The sequence below is a fragment of the Phocoena sinus genome, chromosome 19 (assembly GCF_008692025.1).
Source record: "Phocoena sinus isolate mPhoSin1 chromosome 19, mPhoSin1.pri, whole genome shotgun sequence".
Lineage (NCBI taxonomy): Eukaryota > Metazoa > Chordata > Mammalia > Artiodactyla > Phocoenidae > Phocoena > Phocoena sinus.
The window spans coordinates 54,691,450-54,711,651 of record NC_045781.1 but is presented as its reverse complement, the minus strand read 5'-3'; the positions used below and the strand labels follow the sequence as shown (position 1 = coordinate 54,711,651).

General features: G+C 51.1%; 1 protein-coding gene across 1 annotated transcript in view; it reads left to right on the top strand.

Moving 5' to 3' along the window:
- Positions 1 to 16,586, top strand: part of MBTPS1 (membrane bound transcription factor peptidase, site 1) — a 65,666-nt gene extending 49,080 nt beyond the window's left edge. Inside the window, 12 exon segments of the mRNA XM_032613175.1 lie at positions 1,298 to 1,486; positions 1,921 to 2,093; positions 2,582 to 2,697; positions 3,192 to 3,348; positions 4,085 to 4,209; positions 4,902 to 4,979; positions 8,230 to 8,370; positions 10,149 to 10,237; positions 10,239 to 10,281; positions 11,160 to 11,286; positions 14,447 to 14,577; positions 15,765 to 16,586. Coding sequence (XP_032469066.1) covers positions 1,298 to 1,486; positions 1,921 to 2,093; positions 2,582 to 2,697; positions 3,192 to 3,348; positions 4,085 to 4,209; positions 4,902 to 4,979; positions 8,230 to 8,370; positions 10,149 to 10,237; positions 10,239 to 10,281; positions 11,160 to 11,286; positions 14,447 to 14,577; positions 15,765 to 15,961 — 1,566 coding nt within the window. The 3' untranslated portion in view covers positions 15,962 to 16,586.
- The last annotated feature ends 3,616 nt before the right edge of the window (positions 16,587 to 20,202 follow it).

Below are 20,202 nucleotides of genomic sequence, written 5' to 3'. Positions count from 1 at the left end.
GTGACTGGCCGCTTTCACTGAGCGTAACGTCTTTAAAGAGGCTCGTCTGCATTGCAGTGTATATAGTGCTTCACTCCTTTTCATGGCTGAAAAGTGGTTCGTTGTATGGATAAGACCCCGCTTTGTCAGTCGTGGACGTTTGGTTTGTTTCTGCGTGGTTCATCTTTTGACTTTAAATCTACAGGGGGTAGTCGGTACCTTGTTTAATGATTCGTAAGGTGCGTGTCTGCATGTTTGTTTACGGATCATATTTCCTCTTGTGTGAATTCGTGTTTCATTTCCTTGGCCCATTTTTCACTAGAATTTAGGTTGTCCCTGTCAATCCGAACAAGATCTTCATTTCATAGAGAGATGCACACTGTTGTGTGTCATGCAAAAAGATTGCCCAGATTATTGTTGTCTCTTTAATGTTAGAGGTGGTTTAAAAACTTGGGGGGGTGGGTTCCGTAAAAGTTTCACTTTTACATGTAGTTGAATGTTCATCTTTTGTGGGTTCTTCTGTTTCAAAAATTAGAAGCTTATCCCTCCAGAAATATAAAAAAAATCTCAATTTTATTTTCTACTCACTTTCCTTTTATGCTCGTTAAATATTTAATGTTTCCACCTGTGTTGAGTTAACTTGCTACGTGTTATAAGCGATGGATAAAAGTTAATTTTCTCCTCTATTGTTAACCAGTGGTCTTGTGCCCTACGAATGTTTTTCTTCTTTTTCACAGTTTTTTTTAACATGCCGGCTCGCTTGGGGGGAGTATGTCGTTGCACTCTGGCTTGTGAGGGAAATGAGTAGTTCAGGTTAGCTTGAAACGTTGGTTCGCTGTGCGAGCTGATGTGCGTTTCCCGTCTCGTGCTTCCCTTTCGCCTGCCCCCAAGCCTGGAGAGGCCTCCTCCGGGCGCCGCGCACGCTCCGCCTGCCGGGTCGCTGGCCCAGAACCTGACTGGTGACACTTTGCAGCCGTGTCACTTTATTATTTTATTCCTTTCAAGCAGTGTGATGCGTTAAGCATACAGCCAGTTGAGATCTAACCCCAAACCTGGGAATATTCTTTTCTGTAAGTTCTCTGCGGATGCAAGCTCTTCGTCAAGCCGTGTGTGTCCACACTCCCTGCCTCCTTTTAAGCTTGCAGGGAACTTGTCTTTAAAGGCGGGGTTGGTCAGCGGCGGTGTCCCTAGGCCTCTCCGGTGGGTGACGGCCTGGCGCTGCACGGCGACCTTGGGCATGGGCTCCGTGGTACCGGCTGATCGGGCGGTGACCCGGACGGAGCTTCTCACCCGAGCCTCTGCCACTTTCCTCCCGCAGCCCGAGTGGCAGCCCTACTTACCGCAGAACGGAGACAGCATCGAGGTGGCTTTCTCTTACTCCTCAGTGCTGTGGCCTTGGTCGGGCTACCTGGCCATTTCCATCTCCGTCACCAAGCAGGCCGCCTCCTGGGAAGGCGTCGCGCAGGGGCACGTCACAGTCACCGTGGCTTCCCCGGCGGAAGTGGACGTAAGTGCGCGCGCGGGGGCTCGTGGGCAAAGGGGGACGGGCTGAGCGCCGGGCGCTGGGCTGTGAGGCGCCGTCCACGGGGTCCCGGCCCGGCGAGCAGGGGGGTCGCAACCCACTTGGTGAACGGGGCGTGGGTGGGCTGTTCTGTGCCAGATTTCAGGCTTAACATGACTGTAAAATGTAAGGCTTATGCTGTGCAGTCCAGCCGTTTTTAGGAACCAGGTGCCTTACGTTTGGATTCTGAAACCATCATAATTGAATTCATAATTCTGAATGGAATTAATTACGATACACGAATGTCCACTCCTACCGTTGTTGTGAGAAATTCTTGTGTTCTGTTTGGGTTAAATTGATAAATAGAAGTGAGGTTTCCAACCTGAAAACCTGAAAGTTTCTTCTGAGCCAAGGGGACGTTTCCAATTTATTTTTTTCAGTCAAACAGTGGTGCAGAACAGACTTCAACAGTGAAGCTTCCAATTAAGGTGAAGATAATCCCCGCTCCTCCTCGAAGCAAGAGGGTTCTCTGGGACCAGTACCACAACCTGCGCTACCCGCCCGGCTACTTCCCCAGGGATAACCTGAGGATGAAGAACGACCCTTTGGACTGGTGAGTGGCCGCCAGGCCCGGCGTCCGTCCCCGCCACTGCCCCTGTCCTTCCTCCGCGGGGCTGGGACAGGAGGAAGGGTGATCAGTGGCAGTGATGTAGGGTCACCTGTGTGTGACCACCCCAGTTCACTCCCAGCATGTCTGCGTTGCCGTGCTGAACTTGTCCAGTGCAGGTGGCTGTTGGCCTTTTACACCCGTGCCACCGCTAGAGTGATGCTTCGTGCCCTTTACGAAACATTTCTTTGGCCACACCTTCTCGTCATCTTACCTCCTTCGTGCTTGTGCCGCGCAGGTGATTTCCTGTTATCACCCACTTTATATGCCGCCCGGAGAGAGCTGGTCTGAAAGGCTGACTTTCGTGCCAGTGGACTGGCTCCCAGGCCTCTGTGGGCGGTGGAGCTGCTCTTTCAGAAATGCGCCCTGGGGCCACGCGGCTTTTATTCCGAGTCAGGACTGTTGGTTTTAGTGCCGGGCTTCCTGTGTTTCAGGAATGGTGACCACATCCACACCAACTTCAGGGACATGTATCAGCACTTGAGAAGCATGGGCTACTTCGTCGAAGTCCTCGGCTCCCCCTTCACGTGCTTCGACGCCAGTCAGTACGGTGAGGGACACGAGGTGCCGGCGCGGCGGTCCCGCTCAGCTGGGGAAGTGTGGAGGCAGGGTAGGCTCTTCCCGTTCCCAGTGGCGACCAGGACCAGAGAGAGTGGCCCATGTTCCTAGTGTTCAGCTGAAATGAGAAGCTCTCAGAATCACTGGGCACAAGGACATTTGTACACTTCTGTTGTATTTTTTATTTTAATTAAAAGAAACTCTAGCACAGAATTTTGCTTCTCTTCGAGTGAGTGAATATCCTTCACGTAGAGCATCACCAGTGAAACAGGCCGCAGCTGGCTGGTGTCCGCGTACTGTTGGACCCTGATCCTTTCTTTTTCACCCCCTTGTAAAGCGGAACAGGGCACAGGCCAAAGTACTAGAGGCCAGTGACTGGAGTTGCTGAGGCCAGTGAAGTACCGTGCTCCTGAAACGGTGATGTCCTGTGGGTGCGGCCCTGTGGGTGCGGTGGCCGCCGCTCTCACCCTGGGCTCTGTCCCTTAGGAACGCTGCTCATGGTGGACAGCGAGGAGGAGTACTTCCCCGAGGAGGTGGCCAAGCTCCGGAGGGACGTGGGCAACGGCCTCTCGCTCATCGTCTTCAGCGACTGGTACAACACGTCCGTGATGAGGAAGGTCAAGTTTTACGACGAAAACACGAGGTACTGATACGAACTGGTGTTTGGGTAAGAAAGTTGACTCTCTGGGAATTAAATTCCACCCAGCAAAGACGTAGATTGTTTGGCCTGTCGGCGGTCCTTTCGGCTGTCAGGTTCCGACAAGCTCTCTCTCTCCGTTGGCGGAGATGTTCTTGAAAGTTGCTTGGGAAAGAAGTAAACTGCTCACTGAGCCAAGTTGTGACTGAAAGCGTTCCTTGTCCTTGTTGATCTTAGACCCTTCGGCTTTAAATTTCTGTTTAGTTCTTTTCCGCTGTCCCACCTCTCCTTTACCGAATCTGTGTACATTTAAATGCACCGAGAAGACAGTTATTTAAAGAAACCTTTCAGTAGGTTGGTTATCACTGAAGAATTCCCGGTGTGTTATGAATATCTCTTTTTTATCCTTATGATGTGCGTTCTTTCTTCAGAGTCTGTGCCTTGAACTTCATGAGCTTCTTTCTACGTTTACTGATCCTCTCGAGGTCTAGGCTCTACATGCAGTGCGTTTATGTTAAATGTGGTGCATTTCATGAAATAAATTGGGCTTTGCTTTATCCTGCACACTGGCCGGGAGCATTTACATTGCAGTGTTAGTGAAACCCAGGCAGTTAGGCTCGTTTTTAGCTGAAACCTAGTGTGGAGGGGCTGGACCCTGGTGGGAGAAGTCAGCTTTGTGACAGAAATGTCAGGCGTTTGTGGGACGCTTCAGTCCTTCATTAAGTCCCTGTCATTTTCACAGGCAGTGGTGGATGCCGGACACCGGAGGAGCCAACATCCCAGCCCTGAATGAGCTGCTGTCGGTCTGGAACATGGGATTCAGCGATGGCCTGTACGAGGGGGACTTTACCTTGGCAAACCATGACAGTAAGGTTTTGTGTTTGTTTTTAGTAGGGCTCATCATTCCCAGAGACGGGCAAGCAGAAGCCGTGCGTCTTTGAAGTCTTAAGTTTCAGAGAGAGAGAATGATGTGATATCACCTAAGTAAGCAGGGTCTGTGGAGAGAACTGTGCGGTGTCTTCACAACGGGCACCTGTGACACTGGGTGTTGACCCTAGTTTTTGTCCAGATTTTTAAAATGAAAATACTTCCTGTGAGCATTCCTAACCCACCTGTAAGGTTCTTTGTGTCCTGTATGTATGTTGCCAAATATGTCATACCCCCCAGACCCCTGCTAATGTATAAATTCTGTTTATGAAATAATGGCATATCTCATTTAAGAAGTCCCCCCTTTCATTTTGGTGGCTAGTTTCTAAAACAGTATCTTGAGCGTTACTGTCACTAACTCTGTCATCCTGACTTAGGTTGTCCCCAAGTCGGACAGCTCCAACTTCTAAAATCTACCCAGAAACCTTAGATTAATAGAATAATTCAGCTTGAATTTTGAGGCAATTACTTGCAGTTTGTGTGACCAGGCAATAATAGCAGCTCCTCTCTTAAGATGAGAAGCGATTTTAGAAAATACATAATGCCTGTAGATTGCATCTGTGGTAAATGTGTAGCTGCTGCTGAAAGCATTCAGTGTTTCTAGGTTCTAACTTTGAACGACTGTTTTCTAGTGTATTACGCGTCGGGGTGCAGCATTGCTAAATTTCCAGAAGATGGCATAGTGATAACACAGACATTTAAGGACCAAGGTAAGGAATGCTATTCGTATACTTTCTGGTTTCCCTTTTTCTTTCTTTCACTCTTTTTTTTTTTGCAATACGCTGTGGCCTCTCCCGTTGCGTAGCACAGGCTCCAGATGCGCAGGCTCGGGCCATGGCTCACGGGCCCAGCCGCTCCGCGGCATGTGGGATCTTCCCGGACCGGGGCACAAACCCGTGTCCCCTGCATCGGTAGGCGGACTCTCAACCACTGCGCCACCAGGGAAGCCCTCTTTCACATTTTTTAATCACAGGGGTTTTTTTTTTTTACATTTAACTTATTGATTTTTGGCGGCATTGGGTTTTCGTTGTGGTGTGCAGGCCTCTCACTGCGGTGGCTTCTCTTGTGTTGCAGAGCGCAGGCTCTAAGCCCATGGGCTTCAGTAGTTGTGACCCGCGGGGTCTAGAGTGCAGGCTCAGTAGTTGTGGCACACGGGCTTAATTGCCCCGCGGCATGTGGGATCTTCCCGGACCAGGGATCAAACCCGTGTCCCCTGCATTGGCAGGCGGATTCTTAACCACTGCACCACCAGGGAAGCCCAGTCACAGTTTTATTACATGTAATTCACCTACCATAACATTCACCCTTTTAAAGTGTGCAGGTCAGCGATGTGTAGTTTTCACAAGTGGTGCAGTCATCACCACCATCTAATTCCAGAACATGTTCATCACCAGAAAAGAAACCCCATACCCATTAGCAGTTTGGATTTTTAAAGAATTCTTTGCAGGATGTGTATGGTACTTCAGGTGAGACGTCTTGTGTAATATGTTCTGGGGGATACGTAGAAAGATAAGACAGTCTCTTGCTACTAATTGGAATGTGTGTGTAGTGACCACTGCAAAATAAGTTGACTTTCCTACAGGAGAAGAGGGGCTTTTGAATATTTGCAGGGTCTTTTTTTAAGACTGTCTTCAAAGTTGCTTGAAATTTTTGTTACTGTTTATGAATTGTTCTGCTCTGTGATTGCCAGATTACTAAAATTTTAGAAAAATGTTGACTGTGCTTTGAACTTCTTAACTGTGTAAACGTAAAGAATACTACAGTCATCTCCTAAAATTCGCTGAAGAATTAGAAGGGAAGAAAGGTTTTTACCTTCAGTTTTGCCTTTTTACTACAGACAGCCATCGCCTAGGAAGGCAGACGATGCCATGTCCCCTGGCATCAGTACCTGTGACACTGCTGAGCGCGCTGAGCAAACCAGGGTGCGGAAGGAGCGGGGTGCCCCGGGCTGCCTCTGCCCTTCCCGAAGGTGGCAGCCGCCCCCGTCCTGCCCAGGGTGGTCTTCCCCCAGCCCCGCCCTCCAGAGCCAGGGTTCCGCACCATGTGTCCCTCTCACCTGTACGAGGCTTTGAGAGAGTATTCCATGACCGATGTGATGGGCTCATGGAAACTCACAGGCTGGATCCATTTCCTCCTGCAAGTTGATATTTTCTGTTTCAGAATGGAAGGCCCCCTTCCTTGTGAAGTTTGTCATTTTCTGTAACTGGAAGTCGGGGACAGTTTCCCTAGTTGAAAATGACAAGAAGTCAGGATTTCTCACTCATCGGTTTGTGTCTGCAACGTATAATTTACTTCTGTGTTGCCTGGAAGGGGCTCTTTCCTTCCGGTCAGGGCAGAGTCGGTCAGTAAGTAGTTCTGTGTTCATAAGGGTATATTTTAACTTGAAGAACATAAATGATCCTGTCTTCCCAGTCCCCTGGCACAGTTTACCGTGGCTTAGTAATTCTGAGATCCGTTGCTCACAGGGCAGTGTTGCTTCTGGAAACTCCCCTGGGGTGAAGACCGTGTTCTCCTTGTCAACTTGTTGCCATCTGGAAGCTCCTTGTTTTGTGGGGGAGGGAGAGGAATCAAAAGTAGGTTTAAGGGTGCATACTTTATTTTGGTGTTCTGCTAGCCTGAAAATGAAAATTAATTACCTGGGAATCCTTTTTTTTTTTTTTTTTTTTTTTTTTTTTATGCGTTACGCGGGCCTCTCACTGCTGTGGCCCCTCCCGTTGCGGAGGACAGGCTCCGGACGCGCAGGCCCAGCGGCCATGGCTCACGGGCCCAGCCGCTCCGCGGCATGTGGGATCCTCCCAGACCGGGGCACGAACCCGTGTCCCCTGCATCGGCAGGCAGACTCTCAACCACTGCGCCACCAGGGAAGCCCCTGGGAATCCTTTTTAAGGGACTTTTTATTTCCAAAGAGGCTTTAAGTTGAGTAATCTTTTGGGTACAAAATAGGAATTTGAAAATCTGGGTTATGCTGGATCAACATTTTGTTTCTATTGTCAGAAACAAAACTGTCAAACCCCGAGGCCAGGTGGCAATGCTGTGTGCACTTTCCCCACGTCATCTGTTTCACTGACGTGTCTCTCCCTCCCAACAAAGAAAACCTTGTTTTCCCGTCCACTCGGTTCCTAGTGGGATTATGCGTAGAGAGCAGGAAGCGCTGCATTTTTAGAGCCACAGACATTTTAGGTGTGACCAGCGCAGTGGATGCTGGATCTTGGTGCAGACGTGTGTCGTCTCCAGTGTGCGGGATGCGTTTGCTTCAGGCGTGGAGACTTTGATTATGTGATGGTGTCACCAGCAGTTGCTGTGTGGCATCTGTGCACTGTTGGCTTCTTGATGTGGTCAGCGTTGTACATTGTGTTGTCTGTTTGGGCAGAGGTGAGAAGTCTCTGCTGTTGGAACGTTTGTACTGTATTTATGAGATTCATGTAACAAATGCCTTAAATCTAAACTAAAACTACGTGGGCGTATGTTCTAAAAATTAGTTCTGGTTGTCCTAGCTTTCAGGTATTCAGCGTGAAGCCTGGGCACCAGTGTGTATGGCTGTGTCCAGAGAGGCACCTGTGTATTGGGCAGGAGCTGCCCCTTGTGTGTGTGATCCGAAGACATAAGCCTCTCAGCATAATAAGAAGAGACAAAAATTTGGGTTTGGTGGATAAAAAGGGAGAAGCAACGCCTCTAGGATTGTGAATACTATGTACCACCATTTCAAGTGAAAATGGAAAAGGAGGGTTATGGGAATATACGTATACACATACGTGAATTTTGCTACAGCCCAAATTAGTGGCACTTTACATGTTGTTTTCTTATCCTAAAAGTTGGCACTGTTGTGATGATTGGATTTTGCTGTGGGTTTTTTTTTTTGCAGGGGGGTCATATGGACTAAATGTCAAGGTCAGGGGCATCTGGAAAATTGTTCATTCCTCCACAGAACTTCTCACTGCTGTTTATGTTGTGTTGTTTCAGGACTGGAGGTCTTAAAGCAGGAAGCAGCGGTAGTTGAAAACGTCCCCATTTTGGGGCTGTATCAGATCCCGGCCGAGGGTGGAGGCCGGATCGTGCTGTACGGAGACTCCAATTGCTTGGATGACAGTCACCGGCAGAAGGGTGAGGAGTGCTGGTGCGGCCGCAGCGGGTGGGCCTTGGTGGCTTTGAGGTTCCTGCCCCTTCTCCCCCTTGTCCCTGGACAGGCCCCCATGAGATGCTGGTACAGAGAGGCTGCTCAGATGAGCCAGGTGCCTGGGATGTTCTGATAGGTATATCGGGCTGGGCGTGTTTAATGAGCAAAACAAAAGTGCGCTCGCAGGCTGCACTGCCCTCCCCTCCACACTCCTTGTGCTGAGGCCAGCGGAGGCCAGTTTACCCAGTCTCTGCCCTCCCTGATGTCCCCCTCTGGAGGCTGTGTCCCTGGCACTGCCGCGCAGTCCCCCTCTCAGGTCTGACCCACCCTCTTCCAGCACTTGGCCCTCATCCCAGACTCGGGAGTTTTGGCCCTCGTGAGGGGTGCTTGGTATCATCGCTGGGTGTGAGGTGGGGGCAGAGAGGGGCAGCTAGTCCTTAGCGCCCCTCCTCTTCCTCGGCCTCTCTCGATGCACCTTCAGGTCTGGGGGTTTGATCTTGGACGAAGACTTTCATTTTTCTCATTTTGTAAAGGAGGCATGGATGGGTGCAAGCGTTCCGTCTCTTTGCTGGTGAGATGATGACTAGACCAGACCAGAACCTAGTCTTTCAGGTCCCTGAGGATGGGGGGCAGGAGGGGCCGGGGGAGCCGTGTCCTCGTGTGCAGGCAAAGGGGCCGAGGCGGCTTGGGCGTGAGCTGGGCGTCCGCGCTGCGTCCGTCCCCCTCTCTCTCTCTCCCTCTCTCGCTCTCTGTGATGTGAAGGTCAAGTGACTACGTTCCTAGCATTTCATATAAATCCATAGAACGTTTTCTTTTAAAACAGTCCAAAGTGAAGGTTAAAGTCATAGTTGAAAGAAGATTAATGTTTTATTTCTACAGAGATTGTCTTTTAAGACCTGAGATCTCTGGTGAGTCTTTATGAAAACTGTAAATGCCTGAGAGACTGTCCTGGTCCTTACACTTCCCATGTCCGCCTGGAGGAGCTTTTGGGGCCGGGAGCACGTGACTGGGTGCTCCGTCGGGAGACAAGTGCTTCCTGCTGTCCCCTCTCTGTGACCCTCACCCCGTCTGCGCTGGTGTTGATGGGATGCAGGGAGGTGGCCGCTGGGGAGCAGTGATCCCAGGTTTAAAGTCTGTGCAGCTCCTCGTCTCCTGATAGGAAGGATCCGTCCGTGTGGCCCTGTGACGGAGGCTGTTGAGTGCAGCCCAGCACCTAGACTCCCTGGGATGACCCCCCAAAGTAACTGACCATTTTCAGCTTTCCTGCTCTGTGGTCGGGGCCCACTGACTCAGGGCGGCCCAAACTGCTAGACTTTGTACTTGCGTTGACCTTGAACCCACCTCCCTGTGGCGTGCACCCACTGGTCCTGGCTCTACCCTCACCTGAAAATGTAGATCCCTCCCCCAGGACAGCCTGCGGGTGTTGGCGGGAGCTTTGGTGCCCGGTTCTCCCCTCCTCTCTCGCAGACCCCCAATCTCCGGGCGGTTCTGCTCTCTGGTGGCGCGTGGTCCCATCGTCCCGCAGGAGCCCCTTCTGTCCCTGTCGTGAGGAACCCAGAACCGAGGGGCGCCTGGGGGCTGGGAGTGAGGCCCGCATGGGCTGCCGATGACCGTGGAGGACGCGAGTGTCTCACGAACAGGGCTGTACTGGGACCCGACCTTCTGCCGTCCCGTTTCCCCCTTGTTCGGGGGCCAGCTTTGATTTTCCTGTAGAGGTCGCTGTAAACAGGTCTAGTTGCTAAGCAGCCTGTTGCTGAACCCACAGACTGCTTCTGGCTCCTGGATGCGCTCCTGCAGTTCACATCGTACGGGGTGATGCCCCCCAGCCTCAGCCACTCGGGCGCTCGGCAGCGCCCCCCCCAGCGGAGCGCGCTCGGTGGCTCCGGAGAGGATGGAAGGTGAGTGGCCGTGGGGGGCACCCCCGCCCGTGTCCTCCCACGAGGCAGGCTCCCACAAGACGGGCTCTTGGGAGGAGCGGCCGGCAGCTCAGAGCGCTCTCTAGGTACCAGGCACCAGCCCGGGGCTGCTCACAGGGATTAATCTCTAAGCCCTCTCCGGACCCTTGAAAATAGGTGCTTCTTTCCGGTTCACAGCAGAGACAGGGCCCCAGGTCGCCTAGCGGGTGACAGCCCGGTAGCCGCGCAGCTCGAGCCCCCTCCTCCCAGGCTGTCCCTGGGCGCTCGGTGCGAGCCGCGGTGTGGTTCTGAATTTCCCAGTAGCTGCATTTAAGGACTAAAAAGAAACAGGTTAAGTTCATTGTGATAAAACTCTTTAGCCCCACTCACCAGAGCGCCATTATTTAAACATGCGACACCCACCCTCTCAGTCGCTCAGTAGCCGCACGTGGGCACCGGCTGCGCTAAGGGACGGCACAGATCTGAGAAGCAAAAAGAATTTTGAATTTTGAAAATGCAGATTTTCTTTTTGGCCTGAGCATTAAGTATTTGAAAAGAGGAAGCTGTTTCCACGAAGTGTATCTACAGGTTAGACTCCTCGAGTACAGCCTAGTGCGTGCCATTCCGGTCAGTGGGGTGGCCCGGCCGCTGCCGTGTGTACAGCATGGCCACCTTAGAGGGAGCGGCTGTCCTGATCTGTTCGCTCACTCTCGGCAGCAGCCAGACCTCACCCCTGAGCACCTGGCAGACAGGTGAGAAGCGCGTGTAGTGGGCCTGACGGCCTGACGGCCGGGAAGCAGACAGACAACTAATGAAGCCTTGTTTTCTCCCTGCATCTTCTTAACAACGATGGCCTGTTTGTTGGCATGGGTGCTGCCCAGGGAACCACCTGCACCGGTACTCCAAGGTCCTTGAGGCCCGGCTGGGAGGCCCTGAGCCTCGGGCGCTGCCGGCCTGTCCGCACCTGTCGTGGGCCAAGCCACAGCCTTTGAATGAGACGGCTCCCAGGTTGGTGACACTGCTTCTCCACTCCTGCTGGGTTTATGATTCATTGCCTTGTTTTCTTTTTTTAATAAGAGGGAGCGGAATTTTACTGACATCATTATCGGATAATCAAGTCTAGCTTGTCATTTTGTGACGTTTTTCTAAATTAGCGAACTCCTGTATTGACCTTTGGAGTTATGCACCCTGGTGGTATCCTGCATAAAAAGTGCTTTGGGGAATTAGCCTCCCGTTAGGTTTGGTTGGTTCTTGGTTAAAAAGCTTGTGATCTGACAGTGATGTCCCCGTTAAGGGAAGCTCTGGCTCCCTTAGTTCGAGGTTCGGGAGTTGAAAGCTCCCCATGTGTGGTGTTGATTCTGGGATACAGACAGGGTCTTTCTGTGTCACACCCGGGGGCAGAGACTTCAGGAGTAGATCTGGGTTCTGGCCTGTTGCCGGGCCCGGAGTTGCGTCTGTGCCCTCACCCTGGGCTGAGTGTCGTCCCTGGTAAAGTGACTTCTTAACCATGACAGACGTTGATCTGCCTGCTTCTGCATCTGTCAAGCTCAGCCTCTTCACTTCTGTCGTTTCCTTTCAGAAGCCAAAAATTGAGTGACCCCTGCTGTTTCTCTGGGCAGAAGAGCCAGCTCAGGCCGCTGCTTCCAGGTTTTCTCTAGATCAGTCCCTCTCCCTGTTTCTCTCCTGGCCATGGCTGGCCCCAGCAGGACAATTTCCTGCTCTGGTGAGGAGATTTGAGGTCCTGGTACGGTGACGCAGGGGCCCACGTTCTGGGCGTGGCTGCGGGAGCAGTCCCACCTGCGCGGCTCCCGCTTCCCCGAGCGACGCCGCGAGCGGCTGTTTCCCCTCACAGGCAGCACGCCTCACGCGCGCGGCAGGTTCCCCTCGAGGGGGGCCCTTGCCTTCTCTCCCCACCCCAGCCTGCCCACTTTGTTTGGGTCTCCGTGTGTACACGTGTTGGGGTGTGTGTGGCAGGGCACGGGGAGCCACTGTCTACATTGTGAGCCACGAAGAGGGGTCTGCCTGCAGGAGGCCCTGAAGCTTCCTTTGCTTTACTGTCATGAACAGAAGCACTGAGTGCGCCGCTCGCCCAGTGAGTGATGAGCGCGTCATCTTTAGAACATGCTCGATGGAAAACAGAATTGTAGATTCATTACGCTCTCGTCAGCACTTTTGGCCCTGAAACTTTAATTACTGAGTACTTTTCCATCTCCGTTACCGTGCCATCATTTTAAAATTTCTGATAAGATTCCGTTTTTACATCTCATTTATTTATAACCTATCATCATCCTAGTATTCACACCAGACTTGGACTCCAGCTGTGGTCAGCAGTTCATGCCCAGTGGACAGTGGCTGTTGGCAGAGGTTCCTGAAACCCACAGTGCTGCTCGGGGCTCTGAGCATAGATAACGGTATCCTTGGTGTCTGCGTGTCCACGTCGAACAACGCGTCAAGTCCCAGCCTGGCCCGTCAAGGATGCTGATGCTGTGCGGCTCCTAGAATTTGATTTTCACTGTCGCTCTCAAGAATTCCTCCTTAATACACCCACCAGGCTTCACCTTTACCTCACATCTTAACATCTTGTTGAAAATTGTTCTCAGTTCTCATCGACCTAGATCTAGGTCTAGATTCTGAATCTCTGAAGCAATGTGAGACAGTGTCAGAGAGCCCTGGAAAGGCTCAGGGTCCGTCCACCCAGTGCTGAGTGCAGGCGTCCATTCCATTCCTGAAACCAGGACTCATTGTGTCGTTCCTGGGCGTCAGGCATCCGTACCCAGAGCAGTTGCAGGAATGTCAGACCTGTAAGGAGCCCCTGGGTGAGGCTAACCTTCTGTCCTCCCATCGGGACGTTGTGAAATTCTCAAGTGATGATGTGGTGCCCTGTCACCCCGTCTGCTCAACGAGAAGGGGCCACTGCCAGGTCATTAAATTCCAGAACAGGAAAGCACCGTGAGAATTAACATACAGCCCCATGTATATGCACCTGCAGGATTATAAAGCTTAAATGTCATTGATTCTGTAACTTAGCATTGTCAGTTTAATTTTCAGACTGATTAAACCTGAAAAGTAAAGTTAAATTACATAAAATAGAACAGGTTATAATACTCGGCATTTTCTGAGCAGTTGCCCCGTTGGACGGGCAAGATAGCAGCTTATCTGCTTCCTGCTCGGAAAACCTCTTCACAGAGCCAGTGTCGGCTTCCTGCTGACCTTCGTCCTGATTGCTGATAGAACTGAACTCTTTGCTCTCTCTTGGCCAGAGTGAGAGATGGGCCGGCAATTTCCAAATGAATGAGAAGTGGAAAAATGACGAATTCATAATTTGCAAGCATATTTTATTCTTTTCCCTGATTTTAGCCACAGCAGTCTTCAGATTTTTCCATCGCACTCTTTGCTCTAATCTCTGTGTCTTCCCAGGCTGCTCTTGGCAGTATACCAGCCTCTCTTCCTCAGTTACAAGCCGTATTGGCCTGAATAAGTTCTTCTTCAGATCTTAGAATTAGTGATATGAATAATGGTGCCATCGTAGCAAGGTCCAGTACATTTCGCAAAGCACGTGTGTTTCCTTTCTTCCTCATTGTGGCCCTGCAGGCTAGGCAGATGCTCATCCCTTTATTCCCATGGTTTCTGTCCACGCCTCGGTTACTCGTGCGTCTGCCTTGTTCTGCCTCCCGAGAGGGGTGTCCTTGAGGACCAAGGTGACGGCTGGCCCCTGGCACCAGGTCTGCCCCCTCTGCCGCCGTGGTTTGCGTCCGTCAGAGAGCAGTGCCCACGGCTCTGCTGCCTCGCGGTGGAGACTGTGCACCTTCCAGCGGGGCCGTGTCCACTCGCCTGCGTCCGCCGGCTCCTTTCAGAGGTTACGTGTAGTTTTCTCTCCTCCTTCTGGGTGACGTTTCTGGTTGAGGCCAAGGCAAGCTCGAGTTGCTAGTGGTGTAAACCCTCTAGAACTGAATCTTGTGTGTACGGACTTCACTTGACGTTCTTGTCTTGGGGCCTGGAAGTGTGCTGCCAGTTGTGTTTACCTCAACAGTTGTGTTTAGGTAGACGTAGGTGGGACAGCATTTCCCATTAATGTTTAAATCACTTTCTGTTTCTTAGGGATTGGCTCAGCTTCCTTGGGCCAGTACAGTTGCTTATTTTTATTTTGTTTGAATCCGTTTTCCTAAAGTAATCTTTGGAAACACCAGAAGTTACTCTCCATCGACCTGGACAAGGTGGTGTTACCCAGCTTCCGATCAAATCGGCCTCAAGTGAGACCCTTGTCTCCGGGAGAGAGCGGAGCGTGGGACATTCCTGGAGGTCAGTTCTTCGGCGTTTGACTACTGGGTTGACTCATACTATGGTTTGTTCAAAAGAGCCTCCCTCTGTCCCCCAGGAGGTGGGCCAGGCCGTTGGTGTCTCTGCCTTCCTGGGACCACGGGGGTCCTGGCTTTCTTCGTGGTACAAATCAACAAGGCCCAAAGCAGACCTAAAGGATTAACTTGCTGTCGTCTCTTAGAAAATTCTACTTGGATTTTCAAGTTAGAATTTCTTTTATGATGTCCGTCTGTCACAGCATGGCCCCTGAACCCTCAACCCAGACGTCTTCACCGATTCTCTGCCCCGGTCTCCCTAGGATGGGATTTCCCTGAGCTGGGATTCTCAAGTTAAATGTGGGGTGTCCCTCACCCTAAGTGACATCAAATGGTCCCCCCCACCACCCGCCACATAATGGCTTTGGCCTCACTGGACTGTCGAGGACAGGTTGTCCTTTATCTGGGATGATTGGACCAAGTCGTTCCAGCAGAGTGCGGGCTCCTCTTCTGTTCCGGAAATCCCTGTGCTCCTGCATGAGTTTACAGCTCCCCAGGGGCACTTCTCCTGGTGTTAGGAATTGGCCAGGAACTCCAGGGATCAGGAAGGGGTACCCTGGCCCACATGGTCCAACCCCGGGGACTTTGTGTGCTGACGTCAAGCTCCTGAGGGCCTTGCCTGCAGGTCCCGGGGTGCACTGGTAAAGGTTAGTTCTGGAACCCCAGCGTCGCTCAGTTACGGAGCCGTGTGATAGCACAAACCCAGGTTCCTCCGATGGCCACTCTCAGTTCCCGACCACGTGTCCCATCTGCGGGAGGCCTTCCCAGCGGCGGGAGCGTGGCCGGCCGTCCTCACCTTCCCGCCAGGCCGCCTCCCTCTTCCCCCCGTCCAGCTAGTTGTAACACCAGCGCCTAGACTTGTCCGTCTTCCGTGGTTTTCATGATAACAGAGATAGGGCGCCCCCGTTGCAGATTATCCTCGGCCGCAGAAGGGCCACGCTGGCTTCTGAGGGAGCACAGGTGGGGAGGCGGGGCGGAGACCTCACACCCCACCCCCTGCCCCAGGAAGCCCTCGTCTGAGTTTGGATGCACTTCTCTCTCGTTCTTTCTCTGGGTCACTCCGAGCCCAGCTCACCTCGTAGGCACAGAGGCCGCGGCCGTGTGCACTGACCGTCCCCCGCTGTCCTCCTGCAGGGATCATGCCTGGCCGCTACAACCAGGAGGTGGGCCAGACCATTCCCGTCTTCGCCTTCCTGGGAGCCATGGTGGTCCTGGCCTTCTTCGTGGTGCAGATCAACAAGGCCAAGAGCAGGCCAAAGCGGAGGAAGCCCAGGGTGAAGCGCCCACAGCTCGTGCAGCAGGTTCACCCGCCAAAGGCCCCCTCGGTGTGACGTCCGCCCGGCTGGCTGTGAGCGCCGGGGAGCCCCTTCGAGGGTGGCCGCGGCGGGCGGGCGGAGCCGTGGGCTCCCGGGGTCTCCCTGCTCGAAACGCTCTGAGAGCCTGTGCTGAGCGGGCCTCCCCTGGCGAGGAGCGCAGGCTCACGGTGTGTCGTGCGGGGCGCGGGGCCACGGAAGGGCCCCGCGGGGCAGCCTGGAGTTAGACCTCGCCGGCCGCCCGTGCACCAAAGACTCGGACGACTTCTAAAGGCTGTCGGGGAGGAAACGGCTCTGACCAAGCTAGACGTGCTCCATAAAGGCTATTTTCTATATTTATTGTTGGGGAAAAGTCACTTTAAAGACTTGTGCTGTATGGAAGCAAAGCTATTTTTTTTTGCCAACAGGACGCAGTTTTTTACTATTACGTCATGAGGAACAACACAGATGCCGTGATCTCCTTTTTGATGAGAGGACAGACTGAGATTTTGACAGAAACTTGCACAAATCTGTGAAACATAGCCCTTCGCTTTATTTTTATAAGTACCGACTGCCATCGTGTTTTGTAATTTGGGTCTTGGTTTCACCATTATTGGTGAAGAAAATTTTCAATAAATACGCATTACCTGTATGAAGCTAAAAAGTGTGTAACGGGCTCTTGCCCACCTGTCCATTTCTCTTTGATGACAACCTGGAATGGCTTCTGAGTCAACCTGTGAAGTATTTTTTTGAGATGTAATTCACGTCCTACAAAATTCTGTTTAAAAGTGTACCGTTCAGTGGTTTTTAGTATATTCCAAGGTTGTGCAACCATCACCGCTATAATTCCAGAACGTTTTCATCGCCTCCAAAAGAAACCTCCTACCCAGCAGCCAGTCAGCCTCTATTCCCCCCTCCCACAGCCCCAGGCAACCACTGATGTGCTGTCTCCATGAATTTGTCTCCATGAATTTATGAACATTTCATAAAAAGGGCGTCGTATAGTACACGGCCTTGGCGGACTGGCTGCTCTCGCGGAGTGCGTCATAGTGATTCATCCATGTTGCAGCTGTCTCCGTACTTCACTCCTTTCTAGACCTGAATGACACTCCGTCGGATGGATAGGTCTTATTGTGTTAATCCTCACTTGATGGACCACTGAGCTGTTTCCACTTTTTGTCTGTTGTGAATGGCGTTGCTTTGAGCACGCATGTACCATTTCTAGTGTGGACATAAGTTTTCACTCCTGTTGGGTTGGCACCGCGGAGTAAAACCCTATAGTTTTATGCTTCACTTTTTGAGGAACCGCCAAACTCTTGTTCCAAAGCTGCTTCACCGTTTTACATTCCCACCAGCAGTGTATGGGGGTTCCAGCTTCTCCACATTCTCACCAACAGTTACTGTTACTCATCTTTCTGACGATAGCCCTCTAGTGGGTGTGAAGTGACATCTCATTGTGGTTTGATTTGCATTTCCCTGAAGATAATGATGTTGAGCATCCTTTCATGTGTTCATTGGACATTTTTATGTCTTCTTTGGAGGAATGTCCATTTCGATCCTTTACCCATTTTTTAATTGAGTTGTCTTTTTATTGGCTTGTAAGAGTTCTTCGATAGCTTCCAGATGAAAGTCCCTTATGAGGTACACGACTTGCAAATAGTTTCTTTCATTCTGTCTGTTGTCTTTTCACTTGCCTGATGGTATCCTTACAAGCATAAGAGTTGTTCATCTTGATGAAGTCCTTTTTATGTACGAGGGGCCGTTTCTGAGAAAGAAACCATTGCCTAACCCAAGGCAGCCTGTTAAGTTTTAACCCCTGCCTGTACCGTTTTCTGTCCTCCAAGTGGCCAAACGTGAGCTTTCGGATCATAGGTGAGGACAGACTGACCGGAAAGGGCAGAGGGCCTGTGGGATCGGGGTGCTGGTGAGGTCCTGGGAAGAGACAGGCCCAGGCCGGGGGGTGAGGGAGGAGCTGCCAACGCCCAGCTCTCCCTGCCACGTGCCACCCTCGGCGGGTCACCACATTCCGTGGCCGCTGTTGCTCCGAGGACTTAGAGGGATTGCTGAGGGCCCCTTAGAGCGCTCCCCGTCCCCAGCAGCCCATAGCGTGTCAGCATCTACGGGCTCACGGTGGTGTGTTGCCCTCAGAGACGGGCTGTAGACCTAAGCGTGGTTTCAACATCTCAGAACGAGGGGCTTGTGCCTCTGGTCTTCCTGCCTGTCCTCCACAGGAGTGGACGGCTCACCACCTGCTCCCAGCACTGTGGAAGCTGGGGTCCCGTAGGCCAGTGGGGTCCAGGGAGTGAGGACACGGCCCTAGTGAGACAGCGGGTCTCGGGGGGCTGGGACTCACCAGAGTGCTCAGGCCACATCTTGGGGATGGCACGTGTTTTGATCTTTCAAGAGAAGCCTACAATCTGGAGAATGTGAAATCTCCCAGTGGTTTTGTTTTTTTTTTTTTTTGTGGTACGCGGGCCTCTCACTGTTGTGGCCTCTCCCGTTGCGGAACACAGGCTCCGGACGCGCAGGCTCAGCGGCCATGGCTCACGGGCCCAGCCACTCCGCGGCATGTGGGATCTTCCCGGACCGGGGCACGAACCCGTGTCCCCTGCATCGGCAGGCGGACTCTCAACCACTGCGCCACCAGGGAAGCCCTTTTTTTTTCTTTTTTAAAATATCTTTATTGGAGTATAATCACTTTACAATGTTGTGTTAGTTTCTGCTGTACAACAAAGTGAGTCAGCTGTACATATACATATGTCCTCATATCCCCTCCCTCTTGAGCCTCCCTCCCACCCTCCCTATCCCACCCCTCTAGGTGGTCACAAAGCACCGAGCTGATCTCCCTGTGCTATGCGGCTGCTTCGCACTAGCTATCTATTTTACATTTGGTAGTGTTATATATGTCAGGGCTACTTTCTCACTTTGTCCCAGCTTCCCCTTACCCCCTGTGTCCTCAAGTCCATTCTCTACGTCTGCATCTTTATTCCTGCCCTGTCACTAGGTTCATCAGTACCGTTTTTTTAGATTCCATATATGTGTGTTAGCATACGGTATTTGTTTTTCTCTTTCTGACTTGCTTCACTCTGTGTGACAGACTCTAGGTCCATCCACTTCACTACAGATAACTCAGTTTCGTTCCTTTTTATGGCTGAGTAATTTTCTGTTGTATCTATGTGCCACATCTTCTTTATCCGTTCATCTGTGAATGGACACCTAGGTTGCTTCCATGTCCTGGCTATTGTAAATAGCGCTGCACTGAACATTGTGGTACATGCATTTTTTTGAAGTATGGTTTTCTCGGGGTATATGTCCAGTAGTGGGATTGCTGGGTCATATGGTAGTTCTATTTTTAGTTTTTTAAGGAACCTCCATGCTGTTCTCCATAGTGGCTGTATCAATCTACATTCCCACCAGCAGTGCAGGAGGGTTCCCTTTTCTCCACACCCTCTCCAGCATTCATTGTTTGTAGATTTTTTGATGATGGCCATTCTGACTGGTGTGAGGTGATACCTTATTGTGGTTTTGATTTGCATTTCTTTAATGATTAGTGATGCTGAGCATCTTTTCATGTGTGTGTCAGAAATCTGTTTGTCTCCTTTGGAGAAATGTCTGTTTAGGTCTTCGGCCAATTTTTGGATTGGGTTGTTTGTTTTTTTTGATATTGAGCTGCATGAGCTGCTTGTAAATTTGGGGGATTAATCCTTTGTCAGTTGTTTCTTTTGCTCATATTTTCTCCCATTCTGAGGGTTGTCTTTTCGTCTTGTTTATGGTTTCCTTTGCCGTGCAAAAGCTTTCGAGTTTCATTATGTCCTGTTTATTTTAAATTTTATTTCCATTACTCTAGGAGGTGGGTCAAAAAGGATCTTGCTGTGATTTATGTCATAGAGTGTTCTGCCTATGTTTTCCTTTAAGAGTTTTATACTGTCAGACTTTACATTTAGGCCTTTAATCCATTTTGAGTTTATTTTTGTGTATGGTGTTAGGGAGTGTTCTAATTTCATTCTTTTACATGTAGCTGTCCAGTTTTCCCAGCACCACTTATTGAAGAGGCTGTCTTTTCTCCATTGTATATTCTTTATCAAAAATAAGGTGACCATATGTGCGTGGGTTTACCTCTGGGCTTTCTATCCTGTACCACTGATCTATATTTCTGTTTTTGTGCCAGTACCATACTGTCTTGATTACTGTAGCTTTGTAGTATAGTCTGAAGTCAGGGAGCCTGATTCCTCCAGCTCCGTTTTTCTTTCTCAAGATTGCTTTGCCTATTTGGGGTCTTT